The 22,680-nt window shown below is 36.6% G+C and overlaps 1 protein-coding gene across 1 annotated transcript; it reads left to right on the forward strand.

Annotated features, from left to right (window-relative positions):
- Positions 1-5,519: 5,519 nt before the first annotated feature.
- Positions 5,520-19,816, forward strand: LOC131701689 (STING ER exit protein). Its single transcript, XM_059001127.1, has 7 exons — positions 5,520-5,721; positions 10,098-10,215; positions 11,949-11,990; positions 13,626-13,770; positions 16,092-16,181; positions 17,498-17,590; positions 19,106-19,816. The coding sequence occupies exons 1-7, from the start codon at positions 5,598-5,600 to the stop codon at positions 19,166-19,168; spliced, it is 675 nt and encodes a 224-aa protein (XP_058857110.1). The 5' UTR covers positions 5,520-5,597; the 3' UTR covers positions 19,169-19,816.
- Positions 19,817-22,680: the final 2,864 nt, after the last annotated feature.

Consider the following 22,680-nt stretch of genomic DNA (forward strand, 5'->3'; position numbering starts at 1 on the left):
TGTCCTCAATGTAATAGTATATATTTAAATAAGAAATAGTTTCATTGCCATCAGCCTGAGCTAAATTATAAGTTAGCGGAGGCTGCAGAGATTCGGGGTGCACCTGAATTATCATTTCTGACCAAGATCAGCATCTGATTCAACAGGGAGAGAAAGGGAAACTATACTGTAAGATGCCAGCAGCAGAGGCGTTATCACTTCACCCACCTTGAGTTTGTTTATTTGCCAGACATGTAGTCTGCAGCTCACACATTTCAAGTGTAAAAAGGAAGCTACGTTGTCATCTGTTCTGGAGAAATGCAGCTGCTAGAATCCATGCATCAATCATTTTATAATTCATATCGATTTGTCATAAAGAACTGGCCTTACAAGATAGCAAGTGTAACTAGTACATTATGTAACCATGACTTGAACATCAAGAGGAGAAAAAACAAAAATAGGTTAGTCATTTTAGGGCTGATGTCATATATAGATCAGAACATGCTATTGCAATTATAAATACATAAAACAAAATAGCATTTAATTTATTTACATTATCAGAAACAACAATGCATGTACAAAATGTTTGCAGAATACTTTACGTTGCACATATTAAGTGTAGTGATAGATTGTACGCTGATAGATCTCATAAAAAAAAAATAAACACACATTCTGATAATACAACAACAATCCCATTGAGATCCATGCTCTCGAGCTGCAAGATGATTATAATGAAAAAATGGAAGCTGTATAAAGAATGGCATAATTCCATCTTTGGTTCACCTGGTAACTGATATTAATAGTCCCAAGGAATTGAGTAACAGTACATTGCTTCATGGTGCAAGTCCTACCTTTATATTTTTCTTTCTCTAAGAAGGCGCTTCTCCATCTGGGGTCACGGGCTACCTGGAAATGATGACAAAGACCTAAGCTACTGCACTTTATTTGCTGATGTGGTAAGCTGTCATCAGCCCATGATGACTGCTGTTAGATATTAAATTGCAGTGCAGAAAGATTACATATTGAAACCTGTGCAAACACCCTGCCTGAGAAGAATCAATCTACAGTAAATTATAGAGCAAGGTATTTGATAGGATGAGCCATTTAAGTTAGGAATAGGTGGGTCAGTTGCTGTTTCATTTCTTAAACATTGTAATTGTTCTTAAACAATTGTTCTTAAAAAAAAAGTGTCTCATTCTGTCAAAGACATGCAGTATATACAGGGGGATCCTTGTATCAATTTATTTATTAGATTGTGGAATACATTAAGGCAAATATTAACATGTTGTGGCAATGTGGTTTGCAGTGCGCAGGTGTAGAGGTGATGCAGTGCTCAGGAATGATTTGAAACAACACAGTTCACGGTTAAACAGCTCTTTATTTGGCTTGGTTGCTTGTTTTGCAACTAGAAATAATAATACCTGGCTCTACACAACAATGTGTATCACGCAGGTAAACCACGGGGTTTAGTCTTGAAATAATAATGAGTGAGTGCACTTATTGAAAGTGGTGATTTACAGGTTCATACGTGCACAATGGTGACGTGTAGTACGGGTTTAGTTGCTGGCTGTTTAGCTACAGCTCCTGGATATTAGCCTTCTGTAAACGACAAACGTAACAGTTTAATAGAGAAACAAAACAACACACAAAAACTCACGGTATGTTTATAACACAGTACTCCTTCACTGATCCTTTCATAACCATAACAAAGGAACAGATCGCTCGGCCACATCCCCTGATATACCCTCAGTCATGCCTCCTTTGGTATCGAGTGCAATCACTTCTCCTCCAATCCATGACTGACACATCGCCTACCGGAGTAAGGTGCTGCCTTCTAGTACTGTGGCTTCACCCCCTTTTTGGATGGCTGACTTCCGACTGACCCTGGAATGGACTGTCAAACCATCCAGTCCGGGGCACACTGTTCCTGTTATACCGTGCCCTCACAGGTCGGGAGGGAGATTGTTGACTCGGATTCATTCGCTCTCTATCACACATGTCTATGAATATGTGTGTATTAAAGGGATATTAAAACCAAGGCGAATTTCCAAGAACAATAAAATCATTTTACATAACAAACACTACAGGAGATAAACAGGATTTAGCAGTAGGCCTATGCATTGGAAATGACGGACCTTTCATTCAGTGCAACATAATTATTATTATTTATTATTATTATTATTTATTTCTTAGCAGACGCCCTTATCCAGGGCGACTTACAATCGTAAGCAAAAACATTTCAAGCGTTACAATACAAGTAATACAATAAGAGCAAGAAATACAATAACTTTTGTTCAAGTAAAGTACAAGTTTGACAAACCACAATTCAATAATACAGCAGGTAATAGTGATAGTTACATCAGGATATGATTAAATAGTGATAGTTACATCAGGATGTGATTAAATACAAAGTACTACAGGTTAAAAACTTGGCAGATTACAGTATTCTGAAGTACAGGATTAAATGCAGTAAAATAGGGGCTGATAAGAGCAAAATAAAGCACATTTACATGAAGGGTGATAGTGTCCCAGGATACAAACAGAGGAATTATGTGAACAGATTATTTTCTCGCAGGGAATGAAAACCCTAATCGCTGCTCATGATTTTACAAAGCATTTATGAAGATAATAATAATTACAATTCATAATTAACTGTAATGTTGGTCATGCTGATGAATCCCAGGAGGGACAGATAGACAACAGGGAAGAACTGGCATATTCTTGGTGCTTTGTGTCATTTACTCAGTGCGGTTACATACACACAGGAATTTAGTTTTGTTTTAGAGAGCTCTTTGGTTTTCCAGGGAGAAACAATTCCAATTTCATAACTTGTATTTACACAATCAGCTCAAAGATTACTGTTTTTTATTTTATTTTTGAAATATGCAACTTGACTCCTGTACCTACTGTACATATCACTGGGTGTTGTCAGTTTTCTATGTTCTACAGGCAGCTCTTAGGAGTCTGTTCCTCCACAGTGTTCATTTGTGCAGTCTTGTACAGAAGCACCTGCCTATTAGCCCTTTATCGTTTTCAAATCTCATTCCTGGGGACTAAAGCAGCAAGGCATTACAGCAAGCATGTAATTTATTAACTGTGCTAAACAGTGTGTTTCTATTCAATGCCCCCGGTGTTTTCCTAAGCTCTGACAGGTCTGTCTGTCGACCTGATGACTCATTTTAGTTCTCCATTTACACTCACCTTACTGAGTCATTCCCAGGGCTGAGAGCAAATCACTTAAAAGGTATTCATTACACCGGTTCTGTGACTGAAAAGTGTCACCTAACACATACAGTTCATTTTTCTTTTACTGCAGTATCAGAACATAGTACTGGAAACCACATCTTAAAAGTTAAACAAAAGTGAAGAGTGGATTGCCTCTACTTTACTAGCATTATCAAAAAAAAAGAAGAAATATTTATCACTTCAATACATTTTAATTTCTAATAAAAACTCTGACATAGTCGTCTGCAAGGGCACTCAGCCATTCAACCAAAATGCCTTGAAGCATTGTCACCTGTAGTCCTTTATATATATATATATACACACACACACACACACACACACACACACAGAGCATATGATTAGGCATAGCAAGACATCAAAGTGTACATTTTATTCAGCACTAAACCCCAAGGGGGATTCTCCGATGAAAAGATAACGACAGCCCTTTTTTGGGATGGGTTCCAGCATCTTATCCCTTTATAAGAAATATGCCTAGATTGACTTATTATAATATAAAGTGAACTGTTATTTAGGGGGCGGAGAACTCTCTTCTTCAACAATGGTACTTAATTTACCATACAATAATAATAATAATAATAATAATAATAATAATAATAATAATAATAATAATAATAATAATTGCACCTATTTACATTTTCTCTAACTATATTGTTATAACTTACTCTAATTTTGTTGACTGCAAAAGTTTAGTCTTAATGTAATGTTGTAGCAATTCCCATGCTACATAATGTGGGTGTAAGTCTCACCCACCTGTCCCTTTAATTAGGGTCAGTAGCCTGGCCAGGTCAAAACTTCATTTCCCATAGTTCCTTGCAACCACCCTCTATTCATCCTCTCTCCCCATTGGCTCATTCAGATTTCCACCCCTCCAATCTCAGAGCTCCTTAGTAGCCAGCACTTGTATTAAAGCTGGCCAATCAGGCCTGAGGGAGGCTCCCTTTCTCAGAGGAATCCATTAAACTACAGCATTTTCTTTACTTAAATTTCAGTGAATCCATTACCACCCTTAGATAATTCCAGTGCATCCGTTCATTTTCTTTTGTCACTGCGCTTTGTCTAAACTGCTCTTTTTGTTTTCACTGTTACTTGTTTAAGTTTAGCTGTTTTTCTAGGTCTGTTTAGTGTTTGTTGTTTTATGTGTGACAGCCTCCATTTTTTCCTGATCCTCCTGATTTTTTCCAAACAACTGTTCACCATTCAACTCAACACTACTGGACAGTCTCAACAATTTCAACGTACTCAATGTTTTCAACCTTCTACAATCACCATAATTTTGGGACACTTTGCTGGACTGCCTTATTTGTGGGTGAGATCATTTCTTTTTTGTTTGGATTGTTTCTACTTTAATTTGATACTTTGTTTCCTGTATTTTTTTGTTATTTTGTTACTTTGTATGGATTTCAATTACCCTGCTATTACTGGACTTGTTGGGCCTACCTGTCATTCTCCCACCATCTTTTGTTTATCTGTGTGTGTTGTGTTTGTGAGTGTGGGTTTATTGGAGACCCTCCGGACACTACATTCATTTCCTACTTTGCGAATCTGTTTAGCCTTCTGTTTGTCCCTACATATTTATCTGTACCATCTTATGTCTTACCTGTTACCTGCAATTATTTGAATTACTTTCTTATCATTATTCATTTCATTCATTTTTTCATTTGTTGACATTATTGTTCACAATAATAAACCGATTGTTCGTGAAATTGACACCTCTGACGTCCCTGCTTTTGCTGTCTGTCACTCTTGCTGACTTATTTAGCTATAGGAATAGGGCCAGTAGTATCTCCTTAGGGAGGACAGTGCAACTGCTTCTCAGTTGTGCAGAGTGATCGTTACAATGTATCAAATTACACAAATGCATCTTGTTTTACGATTTTTTCAAAGAAAGATATTTGGTACTTAATGGGTTATACCAAAGAAAATTGCTAAATTATTATTTATTTCTAAATCCCAATAAACGCTACTAAATCTGTAATTAGTGCTTATTATGAAAGTGTATATTAAATAGATCACATTCACTGAGCAAGTAGCCAACTAGTAGTAGAATGTATTTTATTTAACAACTGATCTCTGTGAAAATGTGTCCTTGTATGTCAAAATTAATTGTATCATATATGGCATGAAAACCTCAATAAACAAATAATTAAAATAACTTAAAAAAAAAACTGTCTGGTTTAGATAATGCCCCTGAATCCCAAAGGAGTGGACCCGATTGATTTGTTTATTGTACGATGGGTAGGGATTGTGTTTAAGAAGACGCGTGCCGGCTTTGCTGTCACGTGACATGTCCGACTCCTGACGTCATCAATGCTCGACGGCCCGTGTGTGTTTATGTTGTGGTCTTGTGAAGGTTGTATGTTTGTGTCTTCAGAATGCCGAAGGTTGTGTCTCGCAGTGTAGTGTGTTCTGATACTCGGGATCGGGAGGAGTACGATGACGGAGAGAAGCCGCTGCAGGTGTATTACTGCCTCTGCGGGCAAATGGTTCTGGTGCTCGGTAAGTTTATTTATATATGCTGCTGTACGATGGAAGGCCTACACAGCCTGGGCCTCGGTTAGACAGCTTCCCTGAATGCTAGGGCCATGCCACCTTTAAAATACAACAGCGGTAACTTGCTTTGCAAGGGAGGGTTATTTGCACATAGATATAGATTCCAGTTGCGTCAGGAAGCACTAGCTGTACTGCGAGAGCCACGTATGATGGCGTGTAGAATTATGTCAGTTAAGTTTAACAGTATTTTCAGAGTTCTTCCTAAATTACACAACGTAGGAGACACGGCACTTTTTATGTTAAAATGTATGCATGTGTGTACTTTTTATTTATTTTTCCTTCTCATCAGTAGTTAAGTTCTGAATTATTACGATTAGGAATAAGGCATTAAGGAATCTGGTCTGACGAAAGAAACAATATATCATTATCATTTAATGAACAGAAAAGAGGAGGGGGTAGGGGGGGACTGTATAGGGGTACTTTAGTATGGAAAAGGGATTTAAGGGGTCCGGGTTCCAGTAAGAGAATCTTGGATCAATTAGTGTCGTATACCCTCCCAGCGTACGATCGGTTAACATACAGAGCACTGCTACGTTAGTTATTTACTTGTTTCTGAGCTTGCTGTACAGAACTTGTTGCAGTAACTGCTTACCGGTAGATTAGTTTCCAGTGGACAACCTGATAACATTATCAAACACTTAATTTTTATGTATGTATGTATGTATTCATTTTTTATACTGAATGAGCAGTACAGTACATACACTTATGAAAACATAGCTTCCTGCAATGCATCCAATGACTTATGCACATTTTACAAAGTTGGGCCAGCTACTGGTACTAGTCACGCAGTGTGGTTTAGTTTTCATGTAACTGTAAGTGATGTTTCTAACAAAGCAAGTGTACACCTTGGTTCCCTGTCATCTTCCACTAGATTAAAGACACAGGATAATAGTTTAGCTGATACATTTTCCAAAATCAACAGAACTTTAATGCCTACTTGTTGTAGACGGTTATAAAATACAATGTAGTTTGCTACTATATCTTCTGCTACTAGGTCTGCCAGCACTTGATTAAAATCTCCTGAAGTTCAGTCCTGCAAGATTCGTTTCATCTGCATGAGTAGGTAAATGCGCTTACTGGTGGTTTCACAGACCCTGATTAGCACTGTTCTTGTACTACCTATGTTGCTGTTACATATACATACAGACTTGATTCAGATCGCTTGTGATGTCATATGTATCCCACACAACAAGCAGACATTGACATTTGTGCTGATTTCACCACCAGCTTCCCCAGCTAATGTTTTGAATATGTTTTTGGTGGAAAATGTCCTGTACAGTATGTTCATTCAGCCCTTTATATGGAAGATGATAGGGAAACTGGGCCTAAGGAAAATGAAGAAGAACTCTCCAAGGGCAAGACTACTCCCCAGTCTTTACTTTTAAAATCTGCCAAGGATGCAGCTTGGCTGTCTGTTTCTTAAAATAAAGATGACATTCAGAGTTGCTCTTGGCCAGGATAATTAATTACATTTTACTAATTTTAATGTTGCAAACAGCATATTTGGCTTTATATCCAAGACAAAACATATGTAGTAAGATACCTTTACAACATTAGTTTTAAAAATACATTTTGAAAACTTATTTCTTGAAAATATCATGCATTTCTGTTAATCACAACAAATCTATTTCAAGAGATCTATAACCTCCTTTTTTGTTTTACATTTTCGTTTTGGTTCCCTGATTAAATTCATGAAACCTCTGGCTGCTGAATGGAGACACACAAGTATGTTTACTTTGTTTGGCTGTAATTTGGGAAAAGGGCTGATTTCTGGTGACTAGAGTACACAGAATGTATTAAACTGGTCATGGTGTTGGGCACTGCAGCTTTAACCAGTACAATGTCACTGCAGTCCTGTGATCTTCCAGTTAACTGGATTTGTCAAAAAAAACAAAACACAAGCATCAGACAAATCCTCAACAGCCAATTCAACCTAACTGCAGATTTTCTATCCAAAAATCAGTCAATAACGAGTTGCAGTGTTTACTATTCATCTAAATGTTCATAAATAACTTTAAACTAATAAAAAATAATAATAAAAAAGACATCTACAATATATTTGTGTTAGGTGTGTAACTCGAATCAAGTTGATTTATTTGTGGCGCACTCTACTGTGTCTACCTGCAAGTGAAGTAAGTCCTTAACATTGCCTACATATTCATGACTTATTCTTGCTATGTAAATGTTTTTAGGATATGAAGACATGTTTTACATTAACAAGGTACCCAGTCATGTTTTCATAGAGCCTGTTTAAGAAAGTGGAATATGTGTTTCTTCTGTTTGGTATCAATTACTCATACAATCAGTTTTTTGAAATGCAAATTGGCATTGAAACTGATACTGTTTTTCCCCCCCAAGCATTATGAAGATCTAATTAGATTTCATTCTGTGGACTTCTCAGGAAGCTGGTAATTGTGTTGAAGGATGCTTTTGTAGAATGAGGTGAAAGGGGGGAAGTTTGTTGAAAAATAAATGCATTTTTTGTAGGTAAAAGAAAAAAAAAGGAATCCTGTTTAATTGGATTATGTGCTTTAAAAGAACACATTTCCTTTTACATCTTCAATTTAAAAGGCTGGAAGAATATATATCAACTTTTTAAAAATTGTTTACATTTCTATAAATTCATCAGCATATTGTAGAGGCCTGCGATCCAAAAGGGTTTGGAAACTCCTGCAGTACTACAGTAAATTTAGTATGAGCCAGTAGTGTTCTGACTTGGTTCTTCTCAAATAGGAATCTTCTGTGTGGCTGGTTGTTGAGAAGTGAATAGCTCTTCGATCTCAGTCATCTCATATTGTTGGAGATGGATGACAGATTAAGGTTATTCTTGTTTTGCACATTTTATTTTCTTTATAGGTTACCTGGCAATTAAAACATGAAAGAAAGTCACCCATGTAGTTTGTAGATTAGATCAGTTCAAAGAATGTTCTAGCAGGCAGCCATGTTAAAGAAAAGAGAAAGCAGGTTTTGATTTCATGATTTATTTGATCATAGGACAGAAAGAAATCATTTAGGTGTTAATGGTGAACAATCTGATCTGTCTGTTTTCTGAGATTCTGCAAGCTTCAAACATTTTGGGGTTCAGCTGAACTACGGAAGCAGAAAAAAAAGTTGTTTATTTTTCTTTTTCTTTTTTTACAATGAAAATCAAAGGGGTATTTAGATTTTCTGTGGCTTCAGTTATCATCAGTCTGCTGGTGACATGGTAAATAAATAATCGATTTCAGCCTCAGCTGCAGTGGCTAATCAAGAAAGCAGGAATCTCTGCATTCAAAGCAGCACAGCACTGAATTGTGAATTATTTCCCAGTCTTCCACAGGAAATTTGATAATGCCCTAAAGGTTATTTTCCCTCTATAGTATTATATTCTGGCCCTTCATGTATGCAGTAATTGCTTATGTTCCTGTGCTTGGGGGCACAGTTTTACACGATACTTTAATGTGGCTAGTCTCCATTAATAACTGCCCAGCCTTCTGTACTCTGGTACTTATTATTATCAACATATCCACATGTTTCATTTCAGTAAAACCAGAATGGAGGTTTTCCTCCTTATTTGGCAAACCCTGGTTATACAACGTTATACTCCTAAAAGATGACAGTGTTAATCTATTTGCTGACTATAGATGTAGACCTTCAAAATCTTAATTGGTTTAATAAGTGTCTTTACACATATTCTAATAAACTGCAGCCACGGGTTACCAGGTGTGCCCATTATTTTAGGACCTTCTGGGGTTGGAATAGTCTTTTTATTAGTTCAAAACGGCAGTGAATCCATCAGGAGAGACCTGCAGAGAAAAAAAGCAGCTACTACAATAATATGTTCTGTCAATCAGTGTCTGGCCTGGAGGTTGACAGAAATCCCCATTATCCCAGGACCTAAAAGGTCTATAATTCAGTCTTTTTCTCATCAGATCTCATCGGTTATCGCTGATTCTGCCATAAACACACTGGGATTTTGCATTGCATCTCCTTAAACCTTGTATCTTGCAGGTTGTTTTATGTACCATGAAGTGGCTGCTCTCTCTCTCTCTCTCTCTCTCTCTCTCTCTCTCTCTCTCTCTCTCTCTCTCTCTCTCTCTCTCGATATATATAGATATATATATATATAATTTCCTGTGCCTTGTATCTATAACTACTGTCCTTTTTAAAAGTTATTTTAAAAAGATTCAGACACTAAATTCAGACTTACTTTTCTGCCTTCAGGCCATATAATACCAGATGTGTCGATATGATTTTACACCAGGAAGCTTGGCTTTCTTTGATCTCAAGTTAGTGAAGTGTTTCATTACTGAACAGTAATCCTGATCTCCTTGATTCTACAGACTGTCTGGTGGAGAAACTGCCCATGAGGCCCCGGGACCGAGCGAGGGTGATAGATGCAGCCAAACACGCTCATAAATTCTGTAACATTGAAGAAGATGAGAGCGTTTACCTCCGTCGGTACGGCTCACATCTTGAAATGGGTCAAAAAGGTTGCTTCTTGGGGGAATTGTTGTTTATCAGGGAATATCATTTGGATGTATCATTTTCTGGAAAGAGAAATGCAATAAATAATATACGATTATGAATCAAAATGATATCAAATAGAAGAGGCGCTCCAAAAACAAGTTCAAAACTGCAGCTAGCCAAGCCTTAAATTACTACCTGCTCTTTAAGGAACCATTACATGGAGCTGTAGAGAGGATTTACAGTTGAGTGCAGTGCAGTGCAGTGCAGTGCAGTGCAGTGCAGTGCAGCATATATCTGCCTGCATGAAAACCTCTGTGTGTGAGCATTTCAGTTTTCAGTCAATAATTGGTGATACAGAAGCAATAGGCTCTTTGTGTGTAAATGTTAGGCCACTTTGTACTTTAATCAGGCCTCTTAGGCTGTGTTCACACTGGGTCTGTTTAGAGGGTTTGGTCCGCACTTGGTGTGGTTTGGTACGACTCGTGTGATGTTCAGACCTAATTTATTAGGTTGTTGGCGCCATTCAAAAATATTGTATGGATTATTGTTTAACCATTCTGATTATCTTTAAACGGTAGGTGATCTTATTTTTTATTTTTTATAATCTGCCTCTTTGTACATTTAATATGTTTTGATTAGATGACAATATAAAGAAAATATTGCGTTATCATCTGCAATAAATGCACCCGATGTTTAATTTTGAAACTTATTATTGTGTTATTTTATATAATGCTTTAACGGTTTCAGAGTTGCTACGGCGTCAATTTAAGAAAAAAAATAAACACCCCGGTTTTTCACTCTGGTAATCCTAAACTACATGGACAGTGTGAAAAACTGATAAATATGGTCAGACACCAAAATCCAAGCTGAACTGAACGAAACTCACAAATAGTAAAATATTCAGTGGGTTCTAAAATGACTTTGTTTAATGCCGACAGTAAGAGAACAGTGCAGAATTGCATAAACTGCATACTGCACCATTCAAGAAATGTATTAATGAAATTAGGGAAGTGCTCCCCCAGTGCTGTCTTCCACAGCGATTTGTAAGAGTCTAAAACCTGCTATATTAAAAACCAGAGCAATACATCAATAGCTGCCCTCTTTCAATATGCACACCATGTAAACTAACCGAGTGCACTTGCACACTGCATTGTGAACACAAACTAAAACTAAACTTTAAAAAAAAGCAGCTTTAGCTCGCATCCAAATGAACTCGGTCCCTTTGCTCGCAGGTAAGTGTGAACAGCAAGCACATTGATTCAAACTAAACGAACTGAGTCTGCAACTGACCCAGTGTGAATGCAACCTTAAACCACTTCTAAAAAGCCTTGTGTGGCTATGTGTTCTTTTTCTTTTACTATTTTAAATTAATTGCTTGTGTGGCCTGTTAAAGTAATCGATTACATAATTAGACAATCACTAATTTGCCTATTTTTAGCAGTTTACCAAGATTCAGTTACAGTGGCTTGATTTCATTTGCCCGCCAAATCAAAACCGAAGCAAAGGGGTGTTCTAATACATTTGCACACTGCTGTATATAGATTGATATTGATGTTCTGATTTGGGTAGAGATATATGCTCACTCATTTCAATATACCTGTTGGAAATACCAAGATGGTGTGTAATCTTTCATAATATCCTCAAGGATGATAATCATGGTAATAATACTTTTCAAGGTTTATAAATAATGTGGTTTTACATTTTTAAATATCTAATTTTTTCAGGCCTGAGGGTATAGAAAGACAGTTTCGAAAGAAGTGTGGGAAGTAAGTATTGCATTTAAATCCTAAAACATTTCTAGATACACAAACCATTCCAACGTGTTTTTTTTTTTTTTTTTTGGTACTGATAAGTCTAATCTAGAAAAGCAAAGTGCTGTCAGGTGATTGTTTCTGCTGAGTAAAAACAGGATTTATTTCATATCTATTTTGTGTTTACTTCTATCTGATGAAACTTGAAAACAACTGTGACAATATGTATAATGCTGTGCCACAATCGCACATGCTGTTTCTGGTGATGCTAGCTCTTTGATAGTAGTTAAGATAAGACAGGCCTGTCAATCAATTGATAAGACCTCTTTTTTGTGCCATTGGTAATATTTGGGAACTGTCATTCTGAATAACTGACAGCTGTATTTTTTTGCATCTGGGAGGTAAAGCCACAAAGGCAGCTTAAGCCCAGTAATAATGAAATGACAGATTATGTACTGCAGTGTGTGACTCTGCAGACTCTGAGAATGTGTTTCCAATTTTAGTTTTTAATTAATGCAATAAAAACCGGTAGTCTTATTTATATTACACTTCCAAGGTAGATTATACCAGGGAATGTCTACTCTAATTTCCTTGCAGAATTGAATAGTGGTGCTGTTGACCTAGCCTAATAAATATCTATACTAGTGTCTATCACAAGTTCAGTCTTGGTATCCTGGGAAAGTGTTCATGAAAAAGGGGCTGCCAGTTAGTATTCTGTGAAATGCATAACCACAGCTATTCATTTTGTGAAAAATAGGAACAATCATGCACTTTTTAAAATGGATGTATTAAAACAACACTTCGCTTTAGATGTGGTTATGCATTTAACAGAATGTCATGGTTGTCTAAATCTCTCTCTCTCTCTCCCCCCCCCCCCCCTCCCACCTTTGTGAATTTTAAAATATGCATATGTACAGTGTGATCTATTTGGCATTTAAAGCTGGACAAATTACAGTAGACTTTTAAATTTTACTTTTTATTTTTTTCTTGTCTTTTATAAAAAGCTGCTGTTCAATTATATTCTTCTAAATTACTGTTCATCAAGTACGCTCCATGCTTTTGACAGACTTGGATTGAATTTAATTTTGGCTGCACTATAAATATAGCAGATTTATAGCCCTACCAACAAAATTGCTGTCAGTGATAGAATGCCGTTTACCAAATATATCAGTTCTGTCTTTGTGAAAACCCTTTATCGGTGGGATGTTAAGTGTGGTTTTGATGTTTACATACTGGCACTGTTCATGTCAAAGTTGTACACATACTGTAGAACTAAAACCATACATAAAGGTAACCTTTGATTGCGTACTTGGATAATAAATATATTCAGCCTGGTAGAGCTTTCATATTTCCACTTTTCCACTCTCTGTCATGACTAATTTCTTACAACTTGTATTATTCAAGCATTACAAGTTGTTATGTTTTTAAATTGATTTGAAAGATTACAACAAAGGGAAATAAAATGTGCTGCCCTGAGGTTCACAGCAAGATTCAATTGTAACCGACCCACCCACCCACCCAGTGATTTATTGATTATAACAAATAGCTGTGAAGTGGCACATTACTGACCTTAAGCATGCTTTAGTTTACTTTTTTTCATTATCTGTTTGAAAAACAGCTCTTTAGACACAATATATGTATTTTTTGCAGATGTGGGCTGTTGCTGTTTTACCAACACCAAATGAAAAACACCCCAGTAACATTCATTGTGGACGGAGCAGTAGTTAAATTTGGCCAAGGATTTGGGACTACAAGTGTATACAGTCAGAAACAGGAGGCTCCCAAGAAAGTCAGAGTATGTAAACCAGGTCTTTTTACTTGAATGTTTCAGGCAGTAGCCATTGAAATCTAGAACATGACAGTATTGCCTGGGTTGGTTTTGCACTCTCTTTGAAAATTCCAGCTTCTAATATGAAAAGTGTAATGTGTTTTATTCAGCATTCCCTTTGTTGGAACTGCTTTACTGTCTGTACAGCGCTGCTTTACAGGGCATGTTTTCCCACTTACTAATAGTAACCTGCTGAGAATCTATATTTAGTCTTTCGAATAAAGCGCCTGGATGGCTCCCTGTATGGGCGATGCTTTTTGTTAATTTATTTTTTATAAATAGTATGGCAGTACACTGTTGTGGTCCCCTGGCAGCCGAACACCATCCATTGAAAAGCATCCGTCACCATAAATAAGAAACCTGTTATTAGATGTTAAAAGCCAAGTGAGCAAAATATCCTGTGTTAGTAGCTCTACACAGAAATGCAGTTACATTTCGGTAGTGTGTTTATTTTTTATTTTTTAAATCAATCATAGGTCCATTAAACTGTCATGTTCAGAAGCACGGTCACAGCAGATGTTATTTACTTGGTGTTTTGCTGTGGGCTGTCGTTGGGTAATTGAAGCAGTGTAGTGTAACATTCTGTAAATGTAAGATAGTATCTGATGGCTCAGTAACACCGCTAGACCTGGAATGAGTAGGTGGTCATGAGCTGTAATTCTTTGCACATTTAGAATCTGTCAGATTGTATCTATTTGAATAGATTCTCTTCCAGTCAACAGCTCACTTCTAACCCTGTTCCCATTTATGGGAATTGTAGAGGGTTTAGAGGAGAATTTTTAAACTGGCCAATTTTTTTAATAAAAATATTATTTTAGGTAGTTTGCTTATTTATTATTTTGAATGCATGTTACAAAATGCTTTTGGTCTTATTGTGGTTTTTAATCTTTCTTTGCACATACAAAGGGCCTCAGTGAAAATGCAGGGTATAATATATTTGCAAAGGACCGGGGTTAGCACATATCTTTATTCAATAGTGATGAACCAAATTCAATTTTAAAATCCTTTTCTTTAGAAAGATGCATACAATATGTAGTGTGTGTGTGTGCATTTTTTCCCTCACAAACTTTTAAACTAGCACTTCCTGTAAATGTGTTTTGAGACCTTCTAGTTGCATCGATTTCATCTTTCTTTCTTTTTATTCTTTTTTATTGTTATTGTACTTGTGCCCGAGGACACAAATTATCTCCAGAGATGTTCTCCTCAATTCAATTTCCTTGGTTGCTTGTGTCTGGTAACTGATAGATTTTAATCGGCAAAAGTTGATGCCATCATTGTTTTCGTGGTTAACTAAACGCACCCGTGAAGAGAACAGGTCTGTTGAGGATTACTGATAAATTCGGGCTCTGAAATTGAGGGCATTTTCTTTATCCCAGATATCTCCTTTCTCTTCGGGAGATGTGAAATGTAATAAGATGTGAAACAAAATAAAAACAAAGAGCAAAGCTGTGCTGTGAAGCACCTGTGGACTTAAATCAGGTGTTGTACTTGATAAGTGGTGTCAGTTTAATTATCATGCTATCTTACCTTTGTAAGCAATGATATAGATTGTGTTCTGGTCAAGAATTATGAGACGATGGGCTAGAAAGAAAAGCTTGTTAAGCCTGCTTGTCCCCCATCACTGAAGGCAATACTTCTGCTTTGTTCATGAGAGATTTAAGCAGTCGAAAACCTTGTGTTGCAGTCTGTAGACAACAGCGAGGCTCTAACTAACGAAGCTCTAACCAAGGAAGATGTATGATTGGTCGGTAGGGGCACATTAAATGTTACTTTTTGTTAAGCTTTCCCAAAGTAGTGAAACTTGCCCATTTCAGTCAATTTGTGAGATACAGATTCAGTTGATTTTGCCTTGTGCCATTTCCCTGTACAGATAGCATGCCACACGAATGTTTAGCTAGAAGCATACAGTGTGCAGTTGCTTGCATACCTCTATTGGTTTTGGATTCCTGGAAGAACAGGCTTACAGTCTTTTTTTTAATATACTGTATATATACTGTCATTTTATACAAAGCAGTGGGAAGATATCCCAGCACTGTTGCTGCCTGGGCTACACGACCTTTTCAAATGCTCCATTCTTAGCTCTCTGTTACATTATTCCTACACCTCTGGGGCAAGTAGACCCTTTTTCCTTTTTTTTTTTTTTTGTTCTTGTCTTGCAAACCCAAAGGGATTGATTGGACAAAGATCCAAGCAAACTAATGGCAGCCTCGCTTGATGCACAACAATAATAATTTCAAAGAAATCTTTCTAGGGCCATCACTCACGACCTTTTCTTTTCACTCCTGAAGGTAATGATGACCAAGCGGACAAAGGATATGGGGAAGTTCAGCTCTGTCACTGTGTCGACCATTGATGAAGAGGAGGAGGAGATTGAAGCAGTGAGTTCTCCGCAGATTATCTTAAATTCCAACAGATAAATTAGATTATTGAAAGCCAATGCTTCCACAGTTTAGCCTTGTCTGCACTCATCACAAGAGTACATTTAAAATGGTCAACACATCTTCTACATTGTACAATAAACAGTGTGCTGTTATTTTACATTCTTTCATATTACTCTGGGTTCGCACTATGCATCCCAACAATAAATCAATACACAGTCCATTCCACACACCACTCAAAAACAGTGTTGTATTTACACTGCAATTTGTTTTGCTACAGATCTGGTTGAATTTTTCCCTTATTCAACAATATCGTTATTTCTGAATAATTCCCTAAGGCTCTGATTCAGTAATGCAGGTGCAATGACGTGCATTCTAAACACCAAAAAATAAATAAGATTACCAAAGAATTCTCTCTTGTTTTCTTCTTTTCCTACCCGTAAGCATTTGCTTCATGTCAAAATCTCAGATAAAAGGCAGTGCTGTTACAATATAAAGCAAGTCCTTGCATCTTCAAACAGAACAGTACAGTACAGGGAACAAAATACATGATTTGTACCATTCATTTCTGAAAGATTTCGTATTAACAGTGCCTCGTCTTGTGGGATCAGATCATTTCTTTATGCATTTACTTAAAATTGTATACAGCTTATCATGCTCAAGCACAATTTAAAAAACAGCAGGACTGACATTGGTTCAGGAAATATTTCTATTTTATGTGTCTATTAATTACTTGCATTAGATCAGCACTCTAAGAGCTACAGTTGGACAATATGAGTGTTAACCTTAACAAAAAAGGAAGTGTAGCCTTGATGTGTAGACTGTCCACTTTGTTAGATTACATTGAGAGTGGGGAAGGTTGGGAAGTCTACATATTGTGGTGTTTGTGCTTCTTTCAGCTTTTGTTATGGTTGTACTATTAATAAAATAAACCAGGATGCTTTAAGTTGCAAAGACGAGAGCCTTTTCTCTTTTATATAAAAGGATTGGAATCGAAATAAAAAGGTATACCTCTTCCACAGAGCTTTGACAAATTCATTGATCTATAGTCATACATTATTCAGAAAAGTCCTTGAGATTTACATTGTATTTTTTAAAGGCAAAGACTGCAGTTTCACATTAGTTGAAGCACACCTAAAGTGATTGTTTAGATTAATGAAATATTCTTGCTGTTGCATATAATTATACACCTGACAAGATGATTCAGAGGGACCCGTATGCAGTAACGATCCACATTAGCTCTGCGGAAGGTAAAAGGTTCAATTGAAGGAGTTCTGAAATTTGCAGGATTAAACGTTGTGTTCTTGTTCAAACAGAGGGAAGTTGCAGATTCATATGCACAGAATGCCAAAGTCATTGAGAAGCAGCTGGAACGGAAGGGCATGAGCAAGAGGAGACTGCAGGAGCTGGTAACTTCCCATTTCTATCCTCTGTACTCTCAGTGTACATGTCTGCAAACCATGACGAGAGTGATACTCTGTGAATGTGTACAGAGTCCTGCGATCACTCTGTGCACGTTCAGGAAGCATTCTGTTTGCACAACTTGTATTTTAAGGAAAGTTTCTTTCAACTTAAATTAAACTGGACTACAGTGTTCCTTTCCAAGAGATTCATTTAAACATTCTGATAGATTTGACAAGACAGATTCCAAAATTAGATGCAAGCTGTAGTGTAATCAGTGCTCCGTCTTTTAAACCTTGTTGTTTATTCGGAAATGTGTATTTTAAGCATTATAAATCCCCATATAACCCCAACAGTCATATTAACACAAAAGAGTGTCGGATGACATGCTGAATAATGGTAATATGTAAATATCCAGCACATTGTGTTCTTATTAAAAAGACACCCCGATTTCCCAACCTGTAGATGTCGATCGTGTTAAGTCTCTAGACTATGTCTGAACATCCGACAGTCTTCTTTTTAATGTGATTGTCCTACGATCTTCCCCCATCTCTACGCAACATTTCTGTACATGTTAAAAAATAATTGTATTTAAGGCTCAAAAGATCCAGTCTTGTCAAATGTGGTCCCCTGATTTTCAACCCAAATAGCTTCAGCATCATACCCTTATTGAAGATGATCAACACATGTGCTATCCATAAACAAGCTTGCAGTCTGCCTTGGGAAGATTTGTTCTCTTTCATCTCATAATCCTATATTGGTTTTGTTTCTTAATCCCATTAACACACGCTGTTATCCCATTCACTGACACTTTTACAAACACCTTTCCAGCTATGCTTTACAAATTGCTGCAGTAGCATTCATTGTTTTGTTTATCAGGAGGAGGACAGCTACTTTATATTCTTGTGAAAGCTTTTCTGCCTTTCAGATCTGCACTTTGATGTTATCTAAACTATACGTAGTTTTTGCAAACCCATCTTTCACCTCGAGACTGCAGTCATTTAACAGAGCTTGTCTTAAACTGGTCTCTGAAACCTGTTTTGTCTCAACTGTTTCTTTTTTTTTTGACTGTAACTGGTTCCAAGTAGCTAATGTTTTTCTCCCAGGGACAGTACTGTTTGGTTCTGCTTAATTTGCATGTGTATGTGGTTCCCAAGATAGTGTTAAATACGCCAGCCAGTTTTGTGGCAGTACCTTGAATAGGGGGACAGTGCAGTAGCAGTTCATTTGCATGACTTTCTAATTTTGATTATACTCTTATCTCTTCAAACAGCAACATAAAGCTGTAGCAGTATTATGTGCAGTCATTTATAGACATTTTGAAGACAAAACAATAAAGTTGTTATAGCTGCCAGACATTATGAATCTGTTATGTTGTGGTTTTTTTTTTATTTTGGTTTTTTTTTTTGGTAATGGTTAGTTGCTGTTTTTATTAATTACCGTTATTTATTTGTTTGGGGCAAGATGATGTGTAATTATTATGCTTTCTCACAATCTTCTGTTATCATTTCCTCCCCCATCAGGCTGAATTGGAAGCAAAGAAGGCGAAGATGAAGGGCACATTGATCGACAATCAGTTCAAATAAATCGATGCATTCAAGATGACTGCAAAATGAAACCTCATCTCTAGCTGTGTTTGCCTGACATTACGTAGATGAGCAATGCATTCAGCTGTTAAAGACTTCCTCCAAATTCATTCATCTTCAGACCAAAACAACCTTTTATTGTTTTATTTATACTGCATTGTTGCACTGTGTTGAACTGTTTCCTCAGTAGTCTCTAAAACCTCAGCTACCACAAGTCCGAGAGGACTATCTGGGCACAGTTCTGCATTGTAGCACTTGACAGCAAATACAAGAATATAAACAGACACACTTTGGTATTATAAATAATATGAATAATGCAAGTGCAATGCTGCTCCTGTAAATACAGTCCAGACCTACCTTATGATCTGTCAAAATAGATTAGAGAGTTTGACAGTGGAAAAGTCACAAAACGCAAGCTGTAGCTGTAATTGTTTTGGAGGAACAGAACGGGTCCGGTGGCAGGAACTGCATCATAATAATTTTTTTGAACTAATACGTTTTATTAGTGCTGAGGAAGAATCCGATAGTGTGTGCAATAGTTCATCAGAAAGTACTTTTCTTTTTTGTTAAATCTGTCTCGGATCAAATTTTTGTAAAAGTTGTAAATGTTTTAGAATATTTTCAAAATAAAACTAAAATGTTACTAAATGGTTTTTCCAAGGCTGAGTGTAATGTGATCTTGGGAGTAATATTTACATGAACTTAACAACCTGTATTTTAGTATAATTGTTTACAAATACAACAAAAATCCTCCTAGTCTGCCTCACAGTATTACTGTAATGGATAATTGGTATTTCCTGGAATTCATTACACTTGTGTTGCTTCAAAAAGTACCAGTAACACTGTCTCTATTCTTAGTGGTGCATAACATGCTTCACTGCTTTCCTGGTCCTTTTTAAAGGTGTGCATATTCTCCCTTATCCATGTAGCTCTGCTTCCATTATACTCCCCCAGGCTTTCTTTGCTTTGCAGAGTCTTATCAGTTAGAACTGTGTTTAACACATGCTGAGCCATCCTGCTTTGCTGAAGTTGAGGAAAGGGTGAATCTCAATACTTCCTCAGTGAGGTTTTGAGGACCAATATCTCTGAATCGTTAAAATGGAGAAGGCATGTACTGAAAAAAATCCCTGTACTCTCTCTCTTCTTACACTAGTTCCATTGTCATTCTCTGTTTCATTTTTATACTGTTTCATTTTTATATTTTGTTTGCCAAGCACCTTGACACCGTACTGTGCGAAACATCAGCTAGCACAAGTCCTAGAGGAATATGCAGGGAGAAATTCTGTGCTGTGCCACATGACAGTTATACAAGAATAAAAGCAGAGACAAACTAGAGTTCTTATTTATTAATAATAAATAAGGGATAATCAGATATAGTTTCTGTTCTGTTAAATAAGACAATAGACTAATATTAGAACAATAACATGACTTTTTAAATTTTTTTACCTTATGTAACAACACTAAACAGTTTCTTAATTTTAAAAATAAGCAATTGCATGCACTGCTATTTGAGGTGATTGGTGGGATATGAAAAAATAAAATAAAGTAATTTAATTTAGTGTATTAGCAGGAAGATGAACCAAACAAAACTTACAAGCTGCTACCTACCGTCTTTGTTATTATCAGTATTATTATTAGTAATATTTTATAAAAGTATGGTTTTAAAATAAGTAATTGTGCAGCTGCAACATAACTTTTTTTTGTAAAGCTAAATGAATGTTACTCCCATTTATTTTATACATGTATGAAACTGTTTTGGCAACTGCACTACCTCGAATATACTGTAGCAGAGATAACAGACCAATGCCAGTTAACCCCCAACAAAATCACAAGCATTACTGCAAGTGCACCAGGCATAAACTTGGTGCACTTGCAGTAATGATGGTTAAATTACATTTCCAATTGAAGTTTCTAGATTGCCTAGAGAAATCAATATGGATATTGTCTCATATTTTACCTGCTGTTAGATACTTTATCCAATACTTGCACATATATAACAATTCCACCTCCCTATAATTACCAAATATTAGACAGCGTTTGTTTAGTAATGAGCATTTGGACAAGAGCTTATTTGCCAAAGCCTGCAATTCTAGGTATGGATTGTATTTTTGCCATTCATGCCCATGATAAAAGTTTATTTTAGATCCCCGTGATATAATTAAAATACTGGCAATTTAGATGTAAATCAGAATTATATCAAGCACAGATATGCGAGTGCCTGTCTGCAGAGTTGCACCTTTTCCTCTTTAGGCATGCTGCAGCGATAAATTGGATTGCAATCTTTGTCTACCAAGTCACACAAGTGTGTTCATGCATCTCTTAATGTATCCATGCAGTGCTGAAGTCTAGTCTGCTTACTCGCGTTGTATTTTAAAAGGCCACCTTCTCTTTTACATGCATCGATGGCTGAAAACAAGAAAAGAAAGATGTTTCTGCCCCCATGTCTTTAGGTTTCAGTAGAAAGGTCAATGTCATTTTCTGATGGCTTCTGTTTTACTTGTATGAGACAGGTATCTCACCTTGGGGGGAGGGAGGGGGGTTAGTTGAGTTGGATGGAACCAATTTCTCTGGTGTTCCATGCTTGGCATTTCAACAGTTCAATGGTCCTGAAGATGTACACTTCTGATGTGTTGTAGACCAAAGGCTGGAGTACAGATCCAATTTTATTCTCAAAAATGATTGTCTTTTGTATCACATCTTAGATTACAGCTTTCCAAAACTGAAAACTCGTTTTCCCATAAATATGGCTTTTAGAGCTACAGCCTGAAGTGAAAAGTGTTTTTTGCAGTTACTGCACTATATCCTTTCTAAGCATGCGATCATTTTTTAAATGATTTTTTTTTTTACTTTTTCACAATTTAACCATAATAAACAAACACATTTCAATATTTGTGTTTTAGTGCAAAATCTAGGTAAAGTATTTTATTTTGTATGAATCGGTTTTGTAATAGAAACATGATGTTATACTGTGTGTAAGTCGCCTTGGATAAAGGCATCTGCTAAATAAACAAATAATAATAAGTACTTGGGAGGAGCTAGAAGGAGGTGTTATTGGATTGAGGCATAAGATGGTAAAACATGTCAATTCTGCATTACTGCAATGTGTTTGAATATCCAGTTGCAATGCCACCATACATCATCTTCATGACATGCTCCCATGTACAGGATGATGATGGAAAGTAATTTGGACTCACTACTCCTTTAAAAGAACAAAAGCATTCCTACTGGTTTGCAAGACGCCATCTATCAATAAATGTGTGTCCCTGTGAAAATGCATCAACTTTTTATATCACCACACTGTTTTTTAATGATTTTTTTTTTAATGCAAAAACACAGATATTGGCCACACTACAGTGCAATCGGTGGTCCCAGAATCTTGTGCAGCATTTGTATCTGTGTGGCATTGTATTGCAAGCTTTTTTTAATTCCAAGCATTAACATTTCCCAGAATCCAAGAAGCTAAGTATTATACAGCACTATTTTACTGAAGCTCATCAAACTGACACAAGAGG

This window comes from Acipenser ruthenus, chromosome 26 (assembly GCF_902713425.1).
Source record: "Acipenser ruthenus chromosome 26, fAciRut3.2 maternal haplotype, whole genome shotgun sequence".
Taxonomy (NCBI): Eukaryota; Metazoa; Chordata; class Actinopteri; order Acipenseriformes; family Acipenseridae; genus Acipenser; species Acipenser ruthenus.